Source organism: Ranitomeya variabilis, chromosome 1 (assembly GCF_051348905.1).
Source record: "Ranitomeya variabilis isolate aRanVar5 chromosome 1, aRanVar5.hap1, whole genome shotgun sequence".
NCBI lineage: Eukaryota > Metazoa > Chordata > Amphibia > Anura > Dendrobatidae > Ranitomeya > Ranitomeya variabilis.
In genome coordinates this window covers 807,196,302-807,215,756 of record NC_135232.1, presented here as the reverse complement: position 1 = coordinate 807,215,756, position 19,455 = coordinate 807,196,302, and the positions used below count along the sequence as shown (strand labels likewise).

At 47.8% G+C, this 19,455-nt stretch overlaps 1 protein-coding gene across 7 annotated transcripts in view; it reads left to right on the top strand.

Moving 5' to 3' along the window:
• Window positions 1–19,455, top strand: part of PSD3 (pleckstrin and Sec7 domain containing 3) — a 741,896-nt gene that overhangs the window by 366,025 nt on the left and 356,416 nt on the right. For all 7 annotated transcript variants that reach the window (XM_077274259.1, XM_077274266.1, XM_077274275.1 and 4 more), the window contains 2 exons: window positions 13,486–13,677; window positions 17,479–17,559. In XM_077274259.1, coding sequence (XP_077130374.1) covers window positions 13,486–13,677; window positions 17,479–17,559 — 273 coding nt within the window. The remainder of the gene's footprint in view (window positions 1–13,485; window positions 13,678–17,478; window positions 17,560–19,455) is intronic.

Genomic DNA, 19,455 nt, shown 5'->3' with positions numbered 1-19,455 from the left:
TTGGCACCTCTTAAAGTGAACCTGTCAGCAGGATTGTGCACAGTAACCTACAGACACTGTCAGGTTGGCGCCATTATACTGATTACAATGATACCTGGGTGATGAAATCCATCTTGTGGTTGTTATTAAATCTTTATTTGAGTTAATGATAAGCGCGTGCTCTGGGGCGGCCTATGGAGGGGTCTCCATGTGGTGCTCAGGGACCTGCCCCCTATTTTACATACTGAGTATAATATGTTTTGAAATAAAAAAAATTCACATTCAGCCTGCGCCATTTTGAGATTTTTTTTTTTCTGAATACATTTGTGTTACCAAATAAACTAATGAAATGGTCATTATACATGCAATCATGCTACAGCGCAGGCTGAATGTGATTTTTTTATTTATTTCAAAACATATACTCAGTATGTAAAATAGGGGGCAGGTCCCTGAGCACCACATGGAGACCCCTCCACAGGCCGCACCAGAGCACACGCATATCATTACCTGAAAACTGAAAATAAAGATTAAACAACAACCACAAGACGGAGTTCATCAACCCAGGTATGATTTTAAGGCTGGAGTCACACTTAACGTATAAAAAATCGGTCCGATTTTGACAGCCGAGAATCGCACCAATGTTCTCCGTATGGTCATCCGTGTGTAATCCGTTTGCAATGCAATGATATGATTTCCTCGCATCTATGTATCCGTGTGACCTCCGTATGGCTTTACCTTTCTCACTGCTTTTTCTCATTGAATTTAATGGCTCAATGTGCTGAAATGAGGAAAATGTGTGCGTATTTCACACAAGTCACACAGATGGTCCATGTGGTGTGCGATTTTTTTTTGCTTTTTTTTTCTTCTTTCTCACACCCATAGACTTGCATTGGCAAGACTCGGCCGAGAAACGCGTACAATTGCAGCATGCTGAGATTTCACTCGCATGTCAAATACACCCGAGAAAAAAACGGTCATGGGAGCTGCCCCATAGATTTATACAGGTCCGAGTGCTATGTGATGTTTTTTCTTTCATACTGGTACGGACTGGGACTGAAATTCAGTCCTGGCATTTGAAATCACACAGGCCCTGTGTCACTGTCCCCAAGCACTAGATGGGATATATTACCATGGATAGAGGAAAGCAAGATTTACTGCAAGACCAATATTTCTAATGATGCCAGAGACCTGCTGGGGTAATTGACAGAGTCACGTGTTTGTGCTCCATCACAACTCTTAACAGTATGGGTGTCTTGAGAACACCTATTCTGTTAACAACATAGTGGACCAGGCAGCCCACGACCAGTCAGGCCCTTCTGGCATAGCACTCTCTAGTGTGACTCTGGCCTAATCAGTATAATGGCGCCGACCTGACACTGTCTGCAGGTTACTGAGCACAATCCTGCTGACAGGTTCCTTTTAACAAATGAAGAAGGGATTCAGCAGGAGTGAAATGCAAGCACCACACATAACACCTTATCCGAGCACATTCGCTCGTCACTATAGTTTATGTGAGCATGCTTGGGTGCTATCCGAGCTTCTTGGGCGTGCTTGAAAAAATGTGTTTGAGTCCACACAGCTGCATGTCTTGTGGCTGTTAGACAGATGCAACACATGCAGGGATTGTCTGTTTGTTAGGCAATCCTTGCATATGTTTCGGCTGTCTAATAGCCACAAGACCTGCAGCTGCGGGGACTTGAACATATTATTCGAGCACGCCTAAGACACTCGGATAGCACCTTATCCAAGCACGTTCGCTCATCACTGATAAACTACTGACACACAGAAAGGTGTGCAGCAAGCCTATCTCATAGTGGAGATGACCGATGGGGGGCTACAAGTTGGCGAGACCACCTGGCGCAAGAATGTTTCTCATCGCTGTCACTGAGCTTCATTGCACTCTCACTTCTCAAGTACAGTCCAAGTTTCAGTGTTATGGTAGAAAAATGTTTAGAATTGAGAGTCCTCAGTGGTTGATACCTTTTAATGGCTAACTGAAAAGATGGTAACAAATTGCAAGCTTTCGAGACTACACAGGTCTCTTCATCAGGCATAGACTAATACAAATTCTGAAGAATCACATATTTATGCACAACATAGCACAGAACAAAAAAAAAAACATGGATAAGACAGGTGACATGAAGCAGAATTACCATGAGTGATAAACAGTTATGTCCATAAATATTGGGCCAGTTCTTAGATAAGGAATGTTTTATTGTCCTGATTGGGGTCTGGGTCTGTTGTGATGACCCCTTCAGTCTGAAGGGCAAGTTCCTTAGTTGATGTAAAAAGACATAAATCCATGCGACACATTCATTCCACCACTAAGACAGTCAAAGGTCGTCATCAGTTTATATTCCCAGACTCTTCTGTCTCTCTGAGTTTTGAAGTTACCTTTCAATACAAGTAATCTCATGTCCATAATGTTATGATTTGGGAGACAACAATGTTTTGCCACAGGTAGATCCATTCTTTTTTCTCTTATTGTATGGCGGTGAGAATTCATTCTTGTCCTCAGTTTTTGCCCTGTCTCCCCCACATACAGACCCCCAGTTGGACATTTAGTACATATAATTAAGTACACCACATTAGATGTGATGCAGCTGAAAGTACCTGGTATCTTGTAGTCCTGATGTGAATTCGGGATCTTTATCTTGTCCGTGGTCATTATAAATGGACAGGTTTTACATTTTTTCTGATTGCAGGGAAAGGTTCTGTGTTATACAGCCTGAATCTATGTCTAACAGCAACAATCAGAACAAGATCTATTTCCATCTGTTTAACCTCTCTGACTGCAACATTTATGTGTCTGGGATTCATGGGAGACCTTAAAGGTAACCTGTCACCAGTTTTCACATCTGAACAAAAACTATCACCTTAGTCAGCGCCTGTGCTGCATTCCATATATATCGTATATAACCCCCTGACTTCCCCCCTGTATGCCACCCAAAAACCTTTTAAAATTCTTCCGCGCTCCGTGTAAATCTTGCTAGTCCCTCCAATAGTCGTCCTTGCTGAAGTGTCCCGGCTTTTGATCGCTGTACTCCTGCTGTGACTAACTAGGATGACTCCTCCTGCGTCATCCACATAGCCGAGGAAATCTCCTGCCTGTTCAGAGACATCACCAGCTCGCGCCTGTGCACTTTACTCTGCCCTACTGCGATCAGAGCCCAAAACATAAGGGTGCATGCGCACTTACAGGTGCTTCTCACTAAATTAGAATATCATCAATAAGGTAATTTATTTCAGTTCTTCAATACAAAAAGTGAAACATATATTATACAGAGACATTACACACAGAGTGATCTATTTCAAGTGTTTATTTCTGTTAATGTTAATGATTATGACTTTCAGCCAATGAAAACCTAAAAGTCATTATATCAATAAATTAGAATAATTAATAAAAAGCACCTGCAAAGGCTTCCTAAGTGTTTAGAAAGGTCCCTTAGTCTGTTTCAATGGGCTTCACAATCATTGGGAAGACTGCTGACTTGACAGATATCCAGAAGGCAGTCACTGACACACTACACAAGGAGGGTAAGCCACAAAAGGTCATTGCTAAAGAAGCTGGCTGTTCCCAGAGTGCTGTATCCAAGCATATTAGGCCTCTTTCACACTTCCGTCGGCAGAGTCCCGTTCTAATGCGTCGGGAAGACATTCCGACGGATGTCACGAAAATAGTGTTAAAACGGAGGCAACGCATCCAGTGTTATGACGGATGTGTTTCCTGATTTTTTTCCGGTGTAGATATGGGACTTGGTATTCCGGGGGACGAGAGAGAGCGAGAGGAAGAGAGAGCGAGAGAGAGTTTTTTCCTGACTTGAAAATCCTTCCAGGCATGCTCAGAGTGAAAAATGTGCTACGTCGCTGGATTCCTGTGTGTGACGGTCAGCGACGTTCCTCTGAACGTTTTCTCTGCACGACGGACTGCTATTTTCCGACGGATCCTGTGCACGATGGATAAAACGGATGGCCATCTGTCACAATCCGTCGCTAATACAAGTCTATGGGAAAAAAACATGATCCTGCAAAAAATTTACAGGATCCTGTTTTTTCAAAACCCTACGGATTTCGACGCGAAGAGAAAGACGGAAGTGTGAAAGAGGCCTTAATGGAATGTTCAGTGGAAGGAAAAAGTGTGGAAGAAAAAGGTGCACAAGCACCTGGGATAACCGCAGCCTTGAAAGGATTGTTAAGAAAAGGCCATTCAAAAATTTGGGGGATATTCACAATGAGTGGACTGCTGCTGGAGTCATTGCTACAAAAGCCACCACACACAGACGTATCCAGGACCTGGGCTACAAGTGTCACATTCCTTGTGTCAAGTCACTCATGACCAATAGACAACGTCAGAAGTGTCTTACCCGGGCCAAGGAGAAAAGGAACTGGACCGTTGCTCAGTGGTCCAAGGTGTTATTTTCAAATACAAGTAAACTTTGCATTTCATTTGGAAATCAAGGTCCCAGAGTCTGGAGGAAGAGTGGAGAGGCACACAATCCAAGCTGCTTGAGGACTAGTGTGAAGTTTCCACAATCAGTGATGGTTTGGGGAGCCATGTCATCTGCTGGTGTAGGTCCACTGCGTTTTATCAAGACCAAAGTCAGCGCAGCCATCTACCAGGAAATTTTAGAGCACTTCCTGCTTCCCTCAGCCGACAAGCTTTTGGAGATGGAAATTTCATTTTCCCTCAGAACTTGGCACCTGTCCACACTGCCAGAAGTACCAATACCTGGTTTAAAGACAACAGTATCACTGTGCTTGACTGGCCAGTAAACTCACCTGACCTTAACCCATAGAGAATCTATGGAATATTGTCAAGAGGATGATGAGAGACACCAGACCCAACAATGCAGACGAGCTGAAGGCTGCTATCAAAGCAACCTGGGCTCCCATAACACCTCAGCAGTGCCACAGGCTGATCGCCTCCATTCCACGCCGCATTGATGCAGTAATTGATGCAAAAGGAGCCCCTACCACGTATCAAATGCATTTACTGAACATACATTTCAGTAGGCCAATATTTCAGATTTTAAAATCATTTTTCAAGCTGATGTTATAAATTATTCTAATTTACTGAGATGATGACTTTGGGGTTTTCGTTGGCTGTAAGCCATAATCATCAACGTTAACATTAATAAACACTTGAAATAGATCACTCTGTTTCTAATGACTCTATATAATATGAGTTTTACTTTTAGTATTAAAAAACTGAAATTAAATTAACTTTTTGATATTCTAATTTTGTGAGTAGCACCTGTATGCTTTAGGCTCTGCCCACACTAGGGCGCATGCTTGCTTGCCTCCGAAACAAGTTTTTTTTTCTGCTATTTTTCCACTGGATTATGTAGTTTTAATTTGATCTATAAAGAGCATTATTTTAACTCTGGAGATGAAACAATTTTCATGGATTAACATGTTCACTAACACATCTTACGGCAGTAACCCTGATTGATCAGGCGGAACAGTTTTGCGAAACAGTCACCTATAATTTAGCATCACGACTAAGGTTTATAATGGAATCTAATTCCTCTTCAGTACGTTATTACCTGATTACCAGAGTCTATAAATTGCTCCAAATCATACTTGACTATTCTATGATTCTACCCTAACCAAATTGCAACTGGATGCTTCTCCACGGACACCTTCCAATATCCTCTTTGCTTTGGAGCATCCATTTCACTGCATCCATATATGTAAATATACTTCTAAATGTCTGCTACAGAGCATACCTGATAGCATCCAAAGGTTAAAAATTACTTTGTTTCTTTTCAATGTGAGACCTCAACAGTAAACAGCTACCTATGGACTTCCCTATAAATATAATTATTCTGGTCAAAGTGCATAATATTTAGCTTTCATATTTCTTACTATGGTAGGATTGTTCCCCGTAACCCATTATGGTCATTTTTGGGTATAAAGACTGACAAATTCTAGTGCAATTTGGGCTCTTAACAAAAAAAAATACTCTACCTGGTGGAGGCCATTATTCAGACATGGTTAAACACTGTTCTACCAGCTTCCAATTTTGTTGGCAAAATTTCCTTTATCTTTAAAACTGTTTGGAAGGACACATTATTGCACAAATAGACAAAAGAAGCTTTTTAATGCACAGGAAAGCTTTATTGATCTCCTACCAAATAGTTTTACACAAGCTATAAACACTGTGTTGCCATCACAGAATCTGTGATTGAACTTGTTCTTAGAGCCTTAGCCGCTTGGTGACCAAGCCCACATTTTCATATCTGACATGTTAAATATGTAGTAGTAACTCTAAAATGTTTCAACATACCCCAACATTGTTTTTTTTTCATGACACATTGTAATTTATATTGGTAGTAGGTTTACGTCGATATTTTTTGCATTTGTTTCGAAAAATATTGGAAATTTGCTGAAGTTTCGAAAATTAACAATATTCAAGCTTAGTTATGCTACTTCTAGACAAAAAAAGTTAATAACAGTTCCCATATGTCTACCTAATGCCAGCATCATTTTTCAAACATTCTTTTATTTTGCTATGATTTTAGTAGGGCTAAAAATTTAGCAACATTTTCTTTTAGGAATATTTACAAAATGTATTTTTTAGGGACCTATTCAGGTTTGAACTGACTTTAAGGGGCCTGTATATTGCAAGCAATAATCAAGTGTAATTAGTAAGCATGAAAATAAGCAAGATTGCAATTGACTTGCATTCCCTATCTGCTTTCATTGTCCTGCTATTAGAGCTTTTATTTTACATAGTGTACAGCTTGTTTTCATCGAACTAGACCACCAGAGACTGGCAGGGTATGTGCACTAGTTACATTCCTTGAGAGGAGTTAACTCCTAACTTACCAGCCACATCTCTCCAGCCCATTGATTTCTATACAGCAGTTAGCTGTTCATCTTGCTATCCCTCCCTCCCACCCAGCTCCTGACATGGCTCTTATCAGTTTTGCATATACCAATATCAGCACACCCTCTAACTCTCCCATGGCACCCAGAATCAGTAGTTTCCACAGCAGTTCTCCTAATCACAGCTCTCACTTTCCTGAGTTCTTGTTCAAATGCCTTGTTACCTTTGTGTGTAAATATAGTGATAACAGTGTAGACTGCTCAGCTGAGAGTTCATGTGTTGTCAGTGGTGAGAGATGACAAAGCTGCTGCCAAATATTTCTGGCAGGATTATATGCCCTGAAAACAATGAGGTCGGTCTTTGAAATATCAACAGGAGGACTCCATACACATTAGATGGTTGGTTGGTCCTGCTGCAACTTGATGGGTTAGGTCTACTTTCATCTACGATGTTTGAGGCCCTTTAAAAAAAAAAAAAAAAAAAAAGCAATTTGGTTTTATAACTCCATGTTTACCCCATTCCTTCTTTTCCTTTGTGCTAAAATTATGTATTTTTATGTGAAAACCAAATAAAACCATCTGATCCAGGCTCCTATTTGTAAATCAGGTTGTTTTTATGGAAGTCGAAGGTGGGTAAAATTTATTGTAGGTGGTCTATAGCATGAGCAAACTTTAAAATGTTTTTGTTTTATTACATGGACTTAACTGTATTTGCATTTTTTCATATCAAAATAAATTGATCTAAATATGCGGTGTACAATCTAATATATAATTGCCTAGAATACTACTTCCTGCAATTTGTGCCAACTTCCGTGGCTTTGTCCGGAGCTATTGTCCGGAGCTATTGTCCGGAGCTAATGTCCGGAGCTAATGTCCGGAGATAAGTGACGTCACCAGTGTCCTACACCCAGGCAGAGCACAGTGGCCCCAGGCAGAGCACAGGGGCCCCAGGCAGAACATGGGGCCCCAGGCAGAGCACAGGGGCCCCAGGCAGAGCATATGGGGCCCCAGGCAGCATATGGGGCCCCAGGCAGCATATGGGGCCCCAGGCAGAGCACAGGGGCCCCAGGCAGCATATGGGGCCCCAGGCAGAGCACAGTGGCCCCAGGCAGAGCACACACCAAATCGGAGGCCGAGGGGCCCCGCCAACCAAATCGGAGGCCGAGGAGCCCCGCCCACCAAATTGAAGGCCGAGCGGCCCCGCCCACCAAAGCAGAGGCCGAGGGGCCCGGCCCCGCCCACCAAAGCGGAGGCCGAGGGGCCCCGCCCACCAAATCGGAGGCCGAGGAGCCCCGCCCACCAAATCGGAGGCCGAGGGGCCCCGCCCACCAAATCGGAGGCCGAGGGGCCCCGCCCACCAACTCGGAGGCCGAGGGGCCCCGCCCACCAAATCGGAGGCCGAGGGGCCCCGCCCACCAAATCGGAGGCCGAGGGTCCCCGCCCACCAAATCGGAGGCCGAGGGTCCCCGCCCACCAAATCGGAGGCCGGGGGTCCCCGCCCTCCAAATCGGAGGCCGAGGGGCCCCGCCCACCACATCGGAGGCCGAGGGTCCCCGCCCACCAAATCGGAGGCCGAGGGTCCCCGCCCACCAAATCGGAGGCCGAGGGTCCCCGCCCACCAAATCGGAGGCCGAGGGTCCCCGCCCACCAAATCGGAGGCCGAGGGTCCCCGCCCACCAAATCGGAGGCCGAGGGTCCCCGCCCACCAAATCGGAGGCCGAGGGTCCCCGCCCACCAAATCGGAGGCCGAGGGTCCCCGCCCACCAAATCGGAGGCCGAAGGTCCCCGCCCACCAAATCGGAGGCCGAGGGTCCCCGCCCACCAAATCGGAGGCCGAGGGTCCCCGCCCACCAAATCGGAGGCCGAGGGTCCCCGCCCACCAAATCGGAGGCCGAGGGTCCCCGCTCACCAAATCGGAGGCCGAGGGTCCCCGCCCACCAAATCGGAGGCCGAGGGGCCCCGCCCACCAAATCGGAGGCCGAGGGGCCCCGCCAAACAAATCGAAGGCCGAGCGGCCCCGCCCACCAAAGCGGAGGCCGAGGGGCCCCGCCCACCAAATCGGAGGCCGAGGGGCCCCGCCCACCAAATCGGAGGCCGAGGGGCCCCGCCCACCAAATCGGAGGCCGAGGGGCCCCGCCCACCAAATCGGAGGCCGAGGGGCCCCGCCAACCAAATCGGAGGCCGAGGGGCCCCGCCAACCAAATCGGAGGCCGAGGGGCCCCGCCAACCAAATCGGAGGCCGAGGGGCCCCGCCAACCAAATCGGAGGCCGAGGGGCCCCGCCAACCAAATCGGAGGCCGAGGGGCCCCGCCAACCAAATCGGAGGCCGAGGGGCCCCGCCAACCAAATCGGAGGCCGAGGGGCCCCGCCAACCAAATCGGAGGCCGAGGGGCCCCGCCAACCAAATCGGAGGCCGAGGGGCCCCGCCAACCAAATCGGAGGCCGAGGGGCCCCGCCAACCAAATCGGAGGCCGAGGGGCCCGGCCCCGCCCACCAAAGCGGAGGCCGAGGGGCCCCGCCCACCAAAGCGGAGGCCGAGGGGCCCCGCCCACCAAAGCGGAGGCCGAGGGGCCCCGCCCACCAAAGCGGAGGCCGAGGGGCCCCGCCCACCAAAGCGGAGGCCGAGGGGCCCCGCCCACCAAAGCGGAGGCCGAGGGTCCCCGCCCACCAAAGCGGAGGCCGAGGGTCCCCGCCCACCAAAGCGGAGGCCGAGGGTCCCCGCCCACCAAATCGGAGGCCGAGGGTCCCCGCCCACCAAATCGGAGGCCGAGGGTCCCCGCCCACCAAATCGGAGGCCGAGGGGCCCCGCCCACCAAATCGGAGGCCGAGGGGCCCCGCCCACCAAATCGGAGGCCGAGGGGCCCCGCCCACCAAATCGGAGGCCGAGGGGCCCCGCCAAACAAATCGAAGGCCGAGTGGCCCCGCCCACCAAAGCGGAGGCCGAGGGGCCCGGCCCCGCCCACCAAAGCGGAGGCCGAGGGGCCCCGCCCACCAAATCGGAGGCCGAGGGGCCCCGCCCACCAAAAGTAAGTGCGGCCCCAAAAGTAAGTGCGCCCCCGGGTGCAAAAGTAAGTGCGCCCCCGGGTGCAAAAGTAAGTGCGCCCCCGGGTGCAAAAGTAAGTGCGCCCCCGGGTGCAAAAGTAAGTGCGCCCCCGGGTGCAAAAGTAAGTGCGCCCCCGGGTGCAAAAGTAAGTGCGCCCCCGGGTGCAAAAGTAAGTGCGCCCCCTGGTGCAAAAGTAAGTGCGCCTCCGGGTGCAAAAGTAAGCGCGCCCCCGGCCCCGGGTGCAAAAGTAAGCGCGCCCCCCAGTCCCGTGTGTGAAAAGTGCTGCTGTAAAGCTGGTAGCGCTGTTCAAGCACCATGTATTTCCTTCAGGAAATTCCCATCTAATATATAATTGCCTAGAATACTACTTCCTGCAATTTGTGCCAACTTCCGTGGCTTTGTCCGGAGCTAATGTCCGGAGCTAATGTCCGGAGCTAATGTCCGGAGATAAGTGACGTCACCAGTGTCCTACACCCAGGCAGAGCACAGGGGCCCCAGGCAGCATATGGGGCCCCAGGCAGAGCACAGTGGCCCCAGGCAGAGCACAGGGGCCCTAGGCAGCATATGGGGCCCCAGGCAGAGCACAGTGGTCCCAGGCAGAGCACAGGGGCCCTAGGCAGCCTATGGGGTCCCAGGCAGAGCACAGTGGCCCCAGGCAGAGCACAGGGGCCCCAGGCAGCATATGGGGCCCCAGGCAGAGCACAGGGGCCCCAGGCAGCATATGGGGCCCCAGGCAGAGCACAGTGGCCCCAGGCAGAGCACAGGGGCCCCAGGCAGAACATGGGGCCCCAGGCAGAGCACAGGGGTCCCAGGCAGCATATGGGGCCCCAGGCAGAGCACAGGGGCCTCAGGCAGAGCACAGGGGCCCCAGGCAGCATATGGGGCCCCAGGCAGAGCACAGGGGCCCCAGGCAGCATATGGGGCCCCAGGCAGAGCACAGTGGTCCCAGGCAGAGCACAGGGGCCCCAGGCAGAACATGGGGCCCCAGGCAGAGCACAGGGGCCCCAGGCAGAGCACAGGGGCCCCAGGCAGAGCACAGGGGCCCCAGGCAGCATATGGGGCCCCAGGCAGAGCACAGGGGCCCCAGGCAGCATATGGGGCCCCAGGCAGAGCACAGTGGCCCCAGGCAGCATATGGGGCCCCAGGCAGAGCACAGTGGCCCCAGGCAGAGCGCAGGAGCCCCAGGCAGCATATGGGGCCCCAGGCAGAGCACAGTGGTCCCAGGCAGAGCACAGGGGCCCCAGGCAGCTTATGGGGCCCCAGGCAGAGCACAGTGGTCCCAGGCAGAGCACAGGAGCCCCAGGCAGCATATGGGGCCCCAGGCAGAGCACAGTGGTCCCAGGCAGAGCACAGGGGCCCCAGGTAGCTTATGGGGCCCCAGGCAGAGCACAGTGGCCCCAGGCAGAACATGGGGCCCCAGGCAGAGCACAGTGGCCCCAGGCAGAGCACAGGGGCCCCAGGCAGGACATGGGGCCCCAGGCAGAGCACAGGGGCCCCAGGCAGAGCACAGGGGCCCCAGGCAGCATATGGGGCTTTAGGCAGAGCACAGTGGCCCCAGGCAGCATATGGGGCCCCAGGCAGAGCACAGTGGCCCCAGGCAGAGCACAGTGGCCCCAGGCAGCATATGGGGCCCCAGGCAGAGCACAGTGGTCCCAGGCAGAGCACAGGGGCCCCAGGCAGCATATGGGGCCCCAGGCAGAGCACAGTGGTCCCAGGTAGAGCACAGGGGCCCCAGGCAGCCTATGGGGCCCCAGGCAGAGCACAGGGGCCCCAGGCAGCATATGGGGCCCCAGGCAGAGCACAGGGGCCCCAGGCAGCATATGGGGCCCCAGGCAGAGCACAGTGGCCCCAGACATTGCACAGGGGCCCCAGGCAGAACATGGGGCCCCAGGCAGAGCACAGGGGCCCCAGGCAGAGCACAGGGGCCCCAGGCAGCATATGGGGCCCCAGGCAGAGCACAGGGGCCCCAGGCAGCATATGGGGCCCCAGGCAGAGCACAGCGATATTTTGGACCACTGTGCGGTGTTTCAGACCCCCTGTGTGATGTCTGGGGCCCTGTTCTTAAGTATATTAAAGATTAAAGTAACGTATATTAAAGTATATTATAGATCAAATTTGACACGTTTATGAGCACCATTGAGTGATATACTCAAGAATGACATAATTTTTCAACATTTTATGGTTTCAAACTGTAAACACTCAGAGTTTTTTTTACTTCAACCAGAAAACCTTAACGGTTCATAAAAAACTTGACTGTTCAGGATATGATAAAAGTCATAGTATTCTGAATCTTTAACTTATAAAGATACCTTTACATGGGGTGATTATTGGTTCCAGAGAGGCTTTCGGCCGATAATCGTACACATGGCTGGTGACAGGACAATACAATATAAACGTTCAAAGGGTAAACACTGATAACATTAAAATCTAATATATAATTGCCTAGAATACTACTTCCGGCAATTTGTGCCAACTTCCGTGGCTTTGTCCGGAGATAATGTCCGGAGATAAGTGACGTCACCAGCATCCTACACCCGCTCAGGGTGGACAAAGATATATGCCTTCGTGGTGCGTGGCACTTTTCTGATTGGTTGCCGCCTGCCGCGAGCGACCAATCAGAAATGTGCCGTACTGTCAAGAATTGTCAAGAGCTGGTGAGTGCAGCCATTTTTTGTTCTTTCTTACTATTATTTATTAATTGTATTATTCTTACATTTGAATAAATAAAGTATATATGGATTCTAGACTCCCGATTCTTTAGAATCGGGCTGCCATCTAGTCTAATATAATTGTGTTTGGTTATGTATTAATATTCATAGAGATGGCAAATAATAACTTCTACTTACTGTTTAGAAGCCTTCTCCATATGAATATTAATACACCATCCTTCACACATCAGTAAATATGAATAGTTTCTTTCAGATTACTCTTCATAACTTGGCTGAGCAGATGGGCATTAGTCATTAATCTTTAGACTTTCAATGAACCTTCTTCAGAGGTGACAAATCATTGTGAAAGCACATCTGAGGCTGTTAATAGGTACAGCATCACTTATTGCTTTACACGTCCATGTCAGTGTTTGGCATAGGTTGTCACTTTTACTTCGATTTATGGTAAGTCATATTAGACCGAATATTTATTTTATTTATTTATTTTACTCACTTATATAGCGCCATTAATTCCCAGCGCTTTATCGGCACCGTCCCCATTGGGACTCACAATCTAGATTCCTTATCAGTATGTCTTTGGAGTGTGGGAGGAAACCCATGCAAGCTCCTTGCAGATGTTGTACTTGGTGAAGTTTGAACCCAGGACCCCAGTGCTGCTAACCACTGAGCCAATGTGCTGCCTATCTGAAAAATTCAGGTTTGTTCTTGGTCTGTGTTGCCTTGCATAGATTAGGACAGGGATATTACTGTCATTAATATGATGTATTACAATAAATTATATACTGCTTGTTTTCTTATTTAAAAGCACACATTTACCCATTGCATATACCTTTTCTGTTTGCGGCACGTATTTATATCACAAGTGTGGCTGTATACTGTATATCTTAAATTTCACTTACCTATGTATACACTGATTGGTTTTTGACATGTAGCATAAAGGATTTGTTATATCTTGTTTTTCAGCGATGCGGGACCCAGTAGATCTTTAGAGGCCTCACATGACATGGGCAGCACTGAAATTCTTGAAAAAGGAAGCACTGAAAACCTCAGCAATGGGACCAATAGTAATGTACAAGCTGCTGAACGCTTGGCCAAGCGCCTCTACCAGCTGGATGGATTTAAGCGCTCTGATGTTGCAAAGCACTTGGGGAAAAAGTACGTATGATGACAAAAGATGTATAATGAGGCCAGAAACATAACGTGCATGTAACTGAATGCAATACACTTTCCTGGCTTGTAGCTCCATGACTGGCTGGAATTTTAGCTACTAATAGGAAATAGTTTCTACTTGGCAAACAGCATCTGTCATGGAAATTCATATCCAGGGGGGGAAATAAGTACTGTATTTTTCAGACTATAAGACACACCGGACCACGAGACGCACCTAGGTTTTAGAGAAGGAAATTAGGAAAAATAATTGAAGCAAAACATGTGGCTAATTATGTATTTAATATCCCCTACCCTGGTTTATATGATCCCCACATCTCCATCCTGATACACATGGCCCCCTCATCCCTATCCTAGTATGCATGGATCCCTCATCCCTGTCCTGGTATGCATGCCCCCCTCATCCCTATCCTGGTATGCATGGCTCCCTCATCCCTGTCCTGGTATGCATGGATCGCTCATCCTTGTCCTGGTATGCATGGCCCCCTCATCCTTATCCTGGTATGCATGGCCCCCTCATCCCTGTCTTGGTATGCATGTCCCCTCATCCCTATCCTGGTATGCATGGCTCCCTCATCCCTGTCCTGGTATGCATGGATCCCTCATCCTTGTCCTGGTATGCATGCCCCCCTCATCCCTATCCTGGTATGCATGGCCCCCTCATCCCTATCCTGGTATGCATGGCCCCCTCATCCCTATCCTGGTGTGCATATCTCTTCATCCCTATCCTTGTGTGCATATCTCCTCAACCAGGTGTGCATGGTTATCTCTATCTTACTATGTATGGCCCTCATCCCCATCCTGGTATGCATGGCTCCTGATCCCTATCCTGGTGTGCATGGCCCACATATCCCTATCTTACTATGCATGGCCCTCACCCCCATCCTGGTATGCATGGCTCCCTCATCCCTAGCCTGGTATGCATGTCCCCCTTTTCTCTAGCCTGGTAGGCAATGGCCCCCTCATCCTAAGAAGGAATGGTCCCCCTTTATCCTTGTCCTGGTATGTAGGGCCCCCATCTTGTCCTAGTATGCATGGCTCCATCCCTATCCTGGTGTGCATAGCCTCATCCTTATCTTGGTATGATAGGTCAAATGGGGGTGAGTGCCAATCTAAACTATTCATTTAGGCATACATGATATAGACTGCTGATTAGAGTGTTGCCTGTATGTCTCATATCCGATGACTTGTTGTCGAGAAATCATCTTTTAATACTTTATGTAAATTACCTCTTCCAGGCTATGGGGGGAGGAGGCTACCCAGAAGATAACTCTGCCTCCAGAGCTTATTATACATGAAGGGGGAGTTACCAGTGTGATGTGTAATGGCCAGTTTCTCCACTCTGAGCTGTGTGGGATTATAACTGACACATCTGCAGGTTCCTCTCACCTTTCATCTCACAGGCAGATAGGATTGCAATATATTAGAATTCAGAGAGAAGTGAAGAATGTATTTTCAAGAAGACAATTTTCAGTCCTCCTGTTCTGTTAGTTACTTGTCTCACACTGTTTACTCCTCCTTCATGTAAAATAATCTCTGGAGACAGAGTTTTCTTCCATAAACATAAGGATGAATGACCTCGGGGAGATCAAAACATCCAACACCGCGGAGACACCATCACGTGTTTCTCAACACAGTGATCCAGAACACTGCCCCCATCCCTTATGGGAAATATGCAAATGCATGTGAAAAGCCGCGGAGACACCATCACGTGTTTCTCAACGCAAGCAATGAATAGCCAGGTCTTTCACCGGGAAGGAACAACCACGGGAAGGGCAGCATCCAATAAAGGAAAACCACCTATGCCAAAACATGGTATCCATCCACAGACAGCTGTTTCGGGGTATTTGCCCCTCATCAGTGTGGAGTAGGAAACTGGCTATTAGGAGCAGTGCCTAGTGAAAAGTCTATAAACATAAGGATGAATGACCTCGGGGAGATCAAAACATCCAACACCGCGGAGACACCATCACGTGTTTCTCAACGCAGTGATCCAGATCACTGCCCCATCCCTAAAGGGAAATATGCAAATGCATGTAGAAAAGCCGCGGAGACACCATCACGTGTTTCTCAACGCATGCAATAAATAGCCAGGTCTTTCACCGGGAAGGAACAACCACGGGAAGGGCAGCATCCAATAAAGGAGAACCACCTATGCCAAAACATGGTATCCATCCACAGACAGCTGTTTCGGGGTATTTGCCCCTCATCAGTGTGGAGTAGGAAACTGGCTATTAGGAGCAGTGCCTAGTGAAAAGTCTATAAACATAAGGATGAATGACCTCTGGAAGAGTTTTCTTCCAGGCAGCATCCTTCCCATAGCCTGGAAAAGGTCATTTACATAACGTGATTAGAGAACTTATCAACAGCAAGGCATCTGATATGAGACATACAGGTATCCCTCTCCTCAGCAGTCTATAACCTGTATGCCCATATTAATAGTTTAGATAGTTCAAATGTGGTGACAGATGCCCACTGTTACTTGATGAATGTCCCACAGGCCAAGTCCAGAAACCTAACGTAATAATGCACACTACTGTATACTTCCCTATCAGTAGTCATAGTGTGGCTTGGAGCTTCCGAAATAGGTTAGAAGCTGAGAGAGGCACATTTACCAACCTATTTTAATGGTTTATACAGTACGTGTGCAGTTAGGTGCCAAGTAAGTTTTGATAAGTCAGACACAAATTATTGAACGGCATTTATTTCTGCTGTTAAGACTAGCCAAGACTACAAGGCTGCATTCACACTTTGCAGCTGTGTTGCATTTTTTTGCCATCCTTGTGGTAGACCCACAACTGTAGGAAAAAATGCAACGCGGCTACAATGTATGAACGCAATTTTAGAAATCAGATAATCAACCTTTAAAGTAATGTGAAGACATGGCTGTAATGGTGCTATTATACAGATTGCGTTGATGGCTTTGGTGAGGAAATCATCTTTGTGGTTCTTCTCTATCAGCATTTTGAAGTTTTCTGCTAACCAGATTTCGGTGCACAAGGGCCGGACTGTACACTCGGTCTTCTCCTCCCTGTCTGTGATTTCCCCAGACCCTCCGCCTCCCGGTCATTCACAGAGCAGAGAGGTCGGGGAATCACAGACAGAGAGGAGGAGACCCTGTGCGCAAAAAAACCTGCAAATGGTATTTTAAGGAAGAACAACAAAGTGGATTTCTTCACTGAAGGTATCAATGTAATCCGTACTATAGCTCCATTACAGCATTATCTTTACATTACAAAGCTGTGCCGACAGGTTCTATTTAAGACCTTTTATTGACACGTATAATGTGGCCAATCATCCAGGAATTGCATTCCCATTTTTACATATCTTTTCAACACTGAGGACTTAGCACTCGAATACCCAGGTGGGTTGACCCAAGGGGGTTAGCTGATTGATGACCATTGAGTTAGGACCGCTGATGTGGACTCGTATTCATGTATAATTGTGCATTGCTGGGAAGTAATATCTGTAGCAAACCATTCTTTTCTACAAACTGAACACAATGTTTTGCCTACGCTGAAATGTCTTTGTGTGGGTTTATGTGAATGAGCCAAAACTGTATTAAGGCACAAAAGGGTTAAATATGAATGAGCCATAATTTGCGTTTGACTCATTCGTCCATAGCAATTATATTTTTATATCGTCTGTTTTCTACCTTTGTTTAAAATGTGCTGCTCTGTAATTTGCCTGCAGCTCTTAATTATTGTCAAAAGAGCTCTTTAAAGGAAGTTGTTTCCAATTAAACAATGAATAGTGAAAATCATGAACACAGTCATTGCTTTATTACAGTAATGATTTCAGCAAGCTTGTGGCCGAAGAATATCTCAAATTTTTTGATTTCACGGATTTGACCCTGGATCAGTCACTCAGGTAAGTAAAAATTCTTCGTTAAAATTCCTTATAAACTTAATTTTCAAACTAATATTTTTTGTGTTTGAAATGAAATCCATCTTGTGGTTGTTTAATTTTTATTTTCAGTCTTGAGTTAATGATATGCTCATGCTCCGGGGCCGGCTGTGGGGGGGGGGGGTCTTCATGTAGTGATCTGATTAGGTATTCATGTGTATGGCTTCTGATAGATATATATATAGACCAATTTTGCAAGTTGCCCCACTTAAAAGGATGAGAGAGGCCTGTAATTGACATCGTAGGTAGACCACAGCTATGAAAATCAAAATGAGAAAACAAATCCAGAAAATCACCTTGTCTGATTTGGCAAGATTGATTTTGCAAATTATGGTGGAAAATAAGTATTTGGTCACCTAAAAACATGCAAGATTTCTGGTTCTCACAGACCTGTAACTTCTTCTTTAAGAGGCTCCACTGTCCTCCAATCATTACCTGTAGTAATGGCACCTCTTTGAACTTCTTATCAATATAAAAGATACCTGTCCACAACCTCAGTCACACTCCAAACTCCACTATGGTGAAGACCAAAGAGCTGTCGAAGGACACCAGAAACAAAATTGTAGCCCTGCACCAGGCTGGGAAGACTGAATTTGCAATAGGCAAGCAGCTTGGTGTGATGAAATGAACTGTGGGAGCAATAATAAGAAAATGGAAGACATACAAGAACACTGATAATCTCCATCGATCTGGGGCTCCACGCAAGATCTCACCCCATGGGGTCAAAATGATCACAAGAACGGTGAGCAAAAATCCCAGAACCACACAGTGGGACATAGTGAATGACCTGCATAGAGCTGGGACCACCGTAACAAAGGTTACCATCAGTAACACACTACGCCGCTAGGGACTCAGATCCTGCAGTGTCAGACGTGTCCCCCTGCTTACGCCAGTACACGTTCGGGCCCGTCGGAAGTTTGCTAGAGAGCATTTGTATTATCCAGAAGAGTATTGGGAGAATGTCATATGGTCTAATGAAACCAAAGTAGAACTGTTTGGTAGAAACAAAACTCGTCGTGGTAGGAGGAGACAGAATGCCAAATTGCATCCAAAAAACACCATACCTACTGTGAAGCAGGGGGGGTGGCAGCATCATGCTTTGGGGCTGTTTCTCTGCGAAGGGACCAGGACGACTGATTCGTGTGCATGAAATAATGAATGGGGCCATGTATCGTGAGATTTTGAGTGCAAACCTCCTTCCATCAGCAAGGGCATTGAAGATGAAATGTGGATGGGTCTTTCAGCATGATAATAATCCCAAGCACTCCTCCAGGGCAACGAAGGAGTGGCATCGTAAGAAGCATATGAAGGTCCTGGAGTGGCCTAGCCAGTCTCCAGATTGCAACCCCATAGAAAACCTTTGGAGGGAGTTGAAAGTCCATGATGGCCAGAGACTGGCCCAAAATATCACTGCTATAGAGGATATCTGCATGGAGGGATGGGCCAACATACCACCAACAGTGTGTTCCAACCTCGTGAAGACTTAGAGAAAATGTTTGACCACTGTCATTGCCAACAAAGGATACATAACAAAATATTGAGATGAACTTTTGTTAATGACCAAATACTTATTTTCCTCCATAATGTGCCAAAAAAATCTTGCCAAATCAGACCCAAATTCCAGCGATGTAGCATTAATTGAGCTGCTTGTTTTATCTACGAGGCAACTGTTTATCTGCTGCAGATCCACCAGTTCTCTTAAGCCCCCGTCACACATAGCGAGATCGCTAGCGAGATTGCTGCTGAGTCACAAGTTTTGTGACGCAACAGCGACCTCAGTAGCGATCTCGCTATGTGTGACACGTACCAGCGATCAGGCCCCTGCTGTGAGATCGCTGGTCGTGTCGGAATGGCCTGGGC